This window comes from Mus caroli, chromosome 17, assembly GCF_900094665.2.
Source record: "Mus caroli chromosome 17, CAROLI_EIJ_v1.1, whole genome shotgun sequence".
Lineage (NCBI taxonomy): Eukaryota > Metazoa > Chordata > Mammalia > Rodentia > Muridae > Mus > Mus caroli.
The window spans coordinates 75,854,239-75,862,336 of NC_034586.1; the positions used below are offsets into that span (position 1 = coordinate 75,854,239).

Sequence of the window (8,098 nt, forward strand, 5' to 3'; positions counted from 1 at the left end):
ATGTCTTAGTAGGTAAAGGAGCGGGCCTCCAAGCCTGTCCACCGGATGTGTTTTGTTTCTTCAGAGCCCATTAGGGACAAGAGAGAACCTTTTCAGAAAGGAGGAAAGGAGAGAGAGACTGGTTTTTTGTTGTTGTTGGTGGTGGTGGTGGTGGTTTTTCTTTTTTTCTTTTTTTTTTTTGATCCCCTAAAGATGCCTTACACGCGCGCGCCTGTGCAAAATAAAGTTGGTTCGTTTTAAACTACATGCCCCAAGATGCAATTGCAATTTTCTTCAAGACTACTATTCCCGACATGCACTGCAGTCGGGGTTAGAGAAGGAAAAGACCAGCAAACTCAACTGGAAAGTTTGCTTCTCAGTTACCTCGGGTAAAGGAAAATTTTTAAAAAGACATCGGAGCATTTTCCCCGACCTCAGGAGTGGTCAACTGTTTAAATCCAGGCAATAAAGGGGAGGAGTTAGGCTGAGTTCCTCCCCTTCTCCCGGGAACTTTATCTTTCCAAACGTGATCCAGGCTAGAGTTTGAACAGCAAGGAGAAGCTGCACACCCTGAACTTTCCCAATGGTTTCGGTGACCAGAACCGTGTTTGGAGAGCTGCCCTCGGGGGGAGGGACAGTGGAGAAATTCCAGCTTCGGTCAGACCAGCTGAGTGTGGACATCATCTCATGGGGCTGCACGATCACTGCTCTGCAGGTCAAAGACAGGCAGGGGAAAGCCTCAGACGTGGTGCTTGGCTTTGCGGAATTGGAAGGTGGGTCGCGTCCTGCCAAGGGCTGCTAAACGGTTTGGCCTGCCAAACAGGCCCGCACACACTCCTGATCCTGTGCACACCGGGTTCTTCCAGTCACTCACGGGACCTGACCGAGGTCCCCAAGCTTGGAGCAGTCTTACTTGGAAGCGCGTGAACGGGCTCATGTAAGCCACTTAACAGGATTTTGAGGTTGGAAAAAAAAAACGGATCTAATCCAAATAGCTGTAGGACTTGGCCCTCCTTAGTCAGACTTTGTCACTGTTCACGAGGAAGTCAGCTGAGAAAGACCAACTCCCTGGAATGAGTTTAGAACTGTGGGGCACAGGGCGGTTTGCTCGTATTCCTCGCTTGTGGTTTTCCGAGGAATGAAAATCAAAGACGGACGGGCGCCTGCTACTATCTCCCCACTTTCTCTTGTCAAATCTTCTTTGAGGCCTCCTTGAGCAGAAATGCTTTAGAATTCAGGACTGATGTAAACTCATCAGATTGCTTGGCTGTTGTAATCAATGTAGGTAGGGTACAGTGCCCTTCATCTGCTCAGAAACATGTTCTCAATGAAAGGGGTAGAAACAAGGCCTCCTAAGATGTGGACATAATCATCAGGATCAGCTGCGCAATTCGCAGCATGTCTTTTTGTTTGTTTGTCTGTTTTGTTTGTTTGTTTTTAATGGACAGGGCCTCGTTCTGCCCAAGCTGGCCTGGAACTCGGGATGTAGCCAAGGCTGGCCCCGAACTCCCAATCACCCTGCTTCCTCTGCTCAAGTGTTGGGATTACTGGCAAGAGCCAGATGTTTCATCTTGATCCATGCACAGGTTTTATCTTAATTTATGCATTTACAGCTCTGTTAATGCAGTGGCCCCAACAAGATAGACAAAGGTCACTTTCAACTTGCAGTTTACCGGGGGTGGCGGGGTGGGGTGGGGGTGGGCTCAGATTTTAGCTCAACAGTTACATAATTAAATCACTGGATTGCGGTTTGATTTGCAGCAGGAGAAAATTTTATATCTTGCCATTCCTTAGCATTGCACGTAACCAGACAGAAAACAAAACCTGAAGTAAAATGGGCAAATGGAAAGAGAATGAATTCGCTCTGCTCAGTAATGGGTGTAAACAAACTTTGTACCACAAAAGGGGATTTGAGGTTTTCCTTGTGGTTCCTTTTCTACCTACCTGGTTCTTCATATGTTTAACCTGGCTCTTCATTTGCGATTAACAGGAAAACCCTGTCTTATTTACTTATTTTTTTTTATTTGTCCCTTAGGCAATAAGTGTGCCCCCCTCCCCCATCTTGTCAAAACGCATTATAAGAGTATTGCTGAGTTTTATGTTCTCTTCTTGGCTGTCTGTCTGTCTTTATGTCTTTGTTGTCCTGGAGCCTCCACAGCCCTGAAGATTATTATTTTTCCCCCAGCAGAATTTCTTTGGTAACTTAACTGAGAAGGCTGTTTGTTATAAGAGACAGGCTGGTAGGAAGATGTGGAGACTTGGCTCCTCATTCTGTATTCAGACAGGTGATGGAGAAAGTTTTAGAAACTACAGAGTCACTCCTCTATGCTAGGAAAATAGCCCCTTTGTGTGCTGAAATAAAATCGCCAAGAGATTATTACAGTGGAGTGGAGGGGGAATCTGATATGAGGCCTAGGACTCCAGAACCAGGAAGAGAATTAGAGGGAGCAGGTGGGAACCTGCTCTTCTCATCTGTCTCTGCCTCATTGGGCATGCAGAGGGGCACAACCCACCACCCTACAGAGACCAGAGACATACCAACCACCCTCACTCCAGGCCACTTTCAGTTTGGAGGTAAGAGCCCAGGAGAGCTGAACTAAAATCTCAAGATGTCTTTGAACTCATTATGAAATGTGAGCGGAGGTGACATCCCACCCAGGTAGCACCAGTTTCTTTACAGGCATGGAAGTAATAATTGTGAACCTATTCACTGTAGTCTGGGTGCCTGTTGGAGGCTTAGTGAACAGATTATCCTTACCTATTCATAAAAACTCTGGACAAAAGGCGCTAACTCTCCTTTACTAGTGCCCCAGCGGGTCTCTTGTTGAGCTACCTGGTGACTGAGAAGGCTGTGGAGCAGTGGCTCTCACTCTGTGAGTCTCCACCCCTTTGTAGAGATAACCTATATGTCAGATATCTAAATTATGATTCAGTATAGGTAGCAAAATTACAGTTATGAAGTAGCAATGGAATAATTTTGTGTTGGGGAGGGGTGGTCACCATAACATGAGGGATTATCTTAAAGGGCCCCAGCCTTAGGAAGGTTGAGCATCCCCAGCCTAAAGCATTTTTCTCGTTACGATGCATTATGGCTTCACCCAATCAAAGCTTTTAAAATCTTGGTGCTGTGTGAAGACAGACATTTTCATTCCTGTGGTGTGATTTGAATGCTGAAAAGCTATTTTAAAAGGCGAGAAAGCGCCGGGCAGTGGTGGCGCACGCCTTTAATCCCAGCACTTGGGAGGCAGAGGCAGGCGGATTTCTGAGTTCGAGGACAGCCTGGTCTACAAAGTGAGTTCCAGGACAGCCAGGGCTATACAGAGAAACCTTGTCTCGAAAAACCAAAAAAAAAAGAAAAAAAGAAAAAAAAAGGCGAGAAAGCTCTTCGCAAATGAGAGGTTCGAATATTAATTAAGCAGTGCTTTCTGAGATGTTAGCTGTCTTCAAGATCATGGCACAGGAAACCCAGTGTCTCCCCCCCCCCAGCCCCGTTAGAGTTCTGTCTTGTCACAGGTAGGGGTTGGCACATGTCACAGCAGGAAGTACAGTGTCTCAACTATGAAAGTACGAAATGGTTCCCTACTACTACCTTGGTGGATTTTAGTATGTTAAACCCCATTTTAGATGCCAGGCTTAAAGGCACACACCTTTGAATCCCAGCACTTAGGAGGCAGAGGCAGTCACTTCTCTGTGAGTTGGACGCCACCTGGTCTACAAAGCAAGTTCCAGGACAGCCACAACTATTACACAGAGAAACCCTGTCTCAAAAATAAACAAACAAACAAAAAGCCAAACCATTTTAGAGTGAGTCTGGTGGCACCTGATCTATTTTAGCAAGTTCTAGGACAGCCAGGGCTATGTAGTAAGACCCTGATAAGAGAACCATGAGAATAGCTCATGGGATAAAAGTGCTTGCTGTCCAGGCTGACGATCTAAATCTGATTCCAGGACCTTCCACGTGGTGGAAGGAAGGACAGACTCCTGCAAGGACAGACTCCTGCAAGTTGTCCTCAGACCTCCGTATGAGCACGTGTGGCCCCTGAACACATACACGAATAAATAAGTAAATCCGTAACTGTGATTTAATCTTTAAAGATTTACATAAACAAATTAAGAAACTAAACTGAAGTGAAGGGACTAGCCTTCTCTCACAAACGCTGTGAGACACAAGGAAGTGCTAATCACTGATAATTCTGTGAACTGTGCCCCTTTTGTGACTGCCAGTCTCCCAGATAGATGTTTATGGAAACTACTTGGATGGCTGCCATGACCAGAGGTCAGAATGGTTTGACTTCTCTCTGGGGCAATGAGATCTTTCTTCTGTAGAATTCTAAAGGGGAGATTATATATGATCATTTAGTTACAGCCTGGAAAAAAATTAGTAATGTCTCCTGTGGGTTTTTCCTACCCTTAATATCATCTGTGTGACCCACCAACAGTAATTATGACTTCTTTCAGTAATTATGACGTTTGATAAGAGTACTTGCTTATAAGCCACAGGTATAAACAGCCTACCCGTCCATACAATCAACAAGACTTCTTCCCTTTCATTTCCCCCCAGTTACCACCAAATACCCAGCTATTACTGCCGTGAGAGCCTTCATAGAAAGAATGAAAATAAAAAAACCCTTGCCGCTTTGAAGTCTGGGGATGGAACTCAATGACAGAGCATGTGACTGGCCATAAACAAACAGTGCTGAGGTCCAGAGGGCAAAGCACCGGGAATGTAGCCTGCTTGGTGACCTGCTTGCCTAACATGCATATAGGCTTAAAGACTTGAATTCCATCCCTGATGCATTAAGCCCAGGCATGGTGGTGGTCGCCTATAATTCCTGCACTTGGGAGTGGGAAGTTGGAGGATCAGAAGTTCAAGGTCACCTTCATCAAGGTCAGCCAGGGATACCTGAGACCCTGCCTCAAAACAGAATAGAAGGAAAATCTAGGTTTTGAACAGGGAGTGGAGACAAAAGAGTTCTGGTTAAAGACTGAAAATTGATACTGGAAATGCCCAAGGGTGCCCTTGCTGGAATGTCTAGAACTCCCAGTTTAAACCAATGCTTTGTCTGTTAGTGTGTGAGTTATTTAACATCTTCGGACCTGTAGTATGTGTACCTGCCTATTCGACCCCGTGAACCAAGTCACTAACTAGAAAGCTGTTCCTTGTTTTCATCTTTTCTCCTTCTTTTGCCCCCAAATAGCTTCTTTCACTGTGCTAGCAGTTTTATTTATTTCATTGTGTTTAACCTGCTAATATGTCATGGAGATAATATCTGGTATAATTAAATATCTGGTATAATATCTGGTTGTCAATTCAAGTCATTTTCTTACAGCCCAGGGCCTGTGGTTCGATGGGTGGAGCTTCTGAGGGAAAGAATTTTATATTTTAGGGTTTTTCTGGCAGGTCCTAGGCTGCCTGATATGGGTGGCACAGGAGCAGAAGGTCTGTGTACCACCATTAAGCATTTATTAATTGCTACTGGTTTAAGAGCCTGATCAGGGTTAGCTTCTACTCTTTCAATTCAATAGTTGATCTCACACTTTGACCTTTGGATGATAAACAATATTTTCTGCAATTCAAACCCTGTCCTCCATGCCCACTTCAGGGTCTGGGCGTGTCACCTTTCACAGTCCTGGTTTCATGGGAAGGCTTCATACCACTCGGAATAGTCGGTGTGTTTCTTCCGAGAAAGGTTTTTTTTCAGGGACCATTGGGGACAGTTTTTTTCTGTCCCTTTCGTTCCTTTCTCAGTTTAATCTTTAGAAACTATTCATCTAATCTGAAGAACTGCCACGTGCTTATCTTTGGGGGGAGTGTGAGTAACTGTTGCTAGAAGAGGATTCTAATGAAGGATTCTTGCAAACTCAGGAGGTCCTAGGAGCCTTTCTGTCTTATGTGTGGTTCCCTCCATCACCTGACACAGATGGGGAGAGTGGGAGTGCTGTGTGCATTTGCTAGATAGTTCAAAGTATCAGTGAAAAATAGATAAAGCCAAATAGTTTTCAGACATCCCCCCAAAAAATTGTTTGTTTGATTTTGTTGTTGTTGTTGTTTTGGAGACATGGCAACATTTTTTTTCTTTATGTTTTTGAGCTTAATTGGGGCTCAGAAAATGATGTCCAAAGTAAAGTCCTTAGATGCAGCTTCTGGCCATCCCTTAGCCCCCTGTGGCCCCTTCATGGTCCTCCACCAAAGCAGTGCCATAGAAAACCAGACTTCTTTCCCTCAAGGGTCCGAGAAACCAGAAACCACTTTTCAAAAAGCCAGCCACAGTATATAGAAAAGCAATTCTTTCTCCTATCTTTCTGACTATGTTGGCTAAAAAGAAATTCTCTGACCCACCTTGACTAACTACAGACCACAAGACCCATCAGTGAGAACCTCAGACCTAGGAGAAGGGAGTCCTTCCCAAAAAAGCCAGCAGAGACCCTGCAGACAGGCCCTGTGGGTTTCCTCTTCAGCCTCTCACTATTGTATTAATCCCACTTATCAAACCGTAGTTTTGTTTAGCTTCTTCTATATCTTCAATATCAGATATGGGCACAAAAACGACTAGCTCATCTTGGCGTTCTGTCTTTTTTTTTTTTTAAAGATCTAATTATTTTATGTATATGAGTACACTGTAGCTGTACAGATGGTTGTGAGCCATCATGTGGTTGCTGGGAATTGAACTTCAGGACCTTTGCTCGCTCCAGCCCGAAGATTTATTTACTATTATATATAAGTACACTGTAGCTGTTTGCAGACACACCAGAAGCGGTGTCAGATCTCATGATAGATGGTTGTGAGCCACCATGTGGTTGCTGGGATTTGAACTCAGGACCTTCAGAAGATCAGTCAGTGGTCTTAACCACTGAGCCATCTCTCTAGCCCCAGTTGTGCTGTCTTAAATCTAAGTCTCTTTTGTCACATAGTATGACCAAATGCATTTGGTGTGTTAGTCTCTGTTAACTCACCTGTCTTTTGTTACAGGGTCAGCCATGACCCTTAGTGAGAGTGCAGAAGAAATCACAAGTGCACAAATGGCCAAAATGCACAGGAAGCAAAACCAAAACGAGGTTGTTTAGCTCTTTGGGGCTCTTTCTGGTTAACCACTATAAGGGGTTTTGAAGCCACAGCTTCTAAAATGGAGACAGAATGGAGCAGGCTCAGAGATTGCCACCCATCCACCGCACAGAGATGTTAGTAAGGCCACTCGACCTGAATGACCTGTGCCTTCCAAATATAGTCTTCCCTTAGTACCTGTGAACTTCACCAAGCATGTACTGAAAACATTTGGGAAAGATATTCCCAGTGCCGCATGTCTATAATCCCATTTCTTGGAGGCTCAGTGGGGAAAGACTACCATAAGCCTTAGTTATAGCAGGAAGCCCCGCTTAAGAAAGAAACAAGAGAAGAAACGGCTCAGCAGTTGGGAGCACCTGCTTGTCTTCCAGAGGACCTAGGTTCAGTTTCCAGAGGCCACTTTGGGTGGCTCACAATTGCTCCTGACTAGTTGCAGGCAGTTCTAAGGTCCTCTTCTGGCCTCCTCAAACACACACACACACACACACACACACACACACACACACACACACACACACTAATTAAAATAATAATAATAATAATAATAAAGCAAGAAAATAAAGAATATTTGGGGGGAGGGGATTGTATTTGTACTAAAGCTGTTTAGACTTTTTCTATTCATTGTCTAATAATACTATGTAACAACAATTTACATAGTTTGCATATATTAGTATTATATGCAAATATAATGTGAGAGAATTTGCATAGATTATATGTAAATATAATGTAAATATAGGTTATATGAAAATATAATGAAAGAATGTGCATAGGTTATATGTTAATGCCTCACTAGTCTATAGAGGATATGAATGTCTTAGAAGGGTGGGTCCTGAGTGGAGCAAACCCCTGGGATACTGAGGGATGACTGGTAGGTGACGTCATGCTCAAGAGCATGGACTCAGAGTAGGGCGTGGTGACCCAGACTAATAATCCTAGCATTTAAGAAGTAGAAAGAAGGGCCTGGTGAGATGGCTCAGTGGGTAAGAGCACCCGACTGCTCTTCCGAAGGTCCAGAGTTCAAATCCCAGCAACCACATGGTGGCTCACAACCATCCG

At 44.3% G+C, this 8,098-nt stretch overlaps 1 protein-coding gene across 1 annotated transcript in view; it reads left to right on the forward strand.

Moving 5' to 3' along the window:
• The first annotated feature begins 310 nt into the window (after positions 1-310).
• Galm (galactose mutarotase) overlaps positions 311-8,098 on the forward strand; it is a 57,409-nt gene continuing 49,621 nt past the window's right edge. The window contains exon 1 of the mRNA XM_021149882.2: positions 311-752. Coding sequence (XP_021005541.1) covers positions 563-752 — 190 coding nt within the window. The 5' untranslated portion in view covers positions 311-562. The remainder of the gene's footprint in view (positions 753-8,098) is intronic.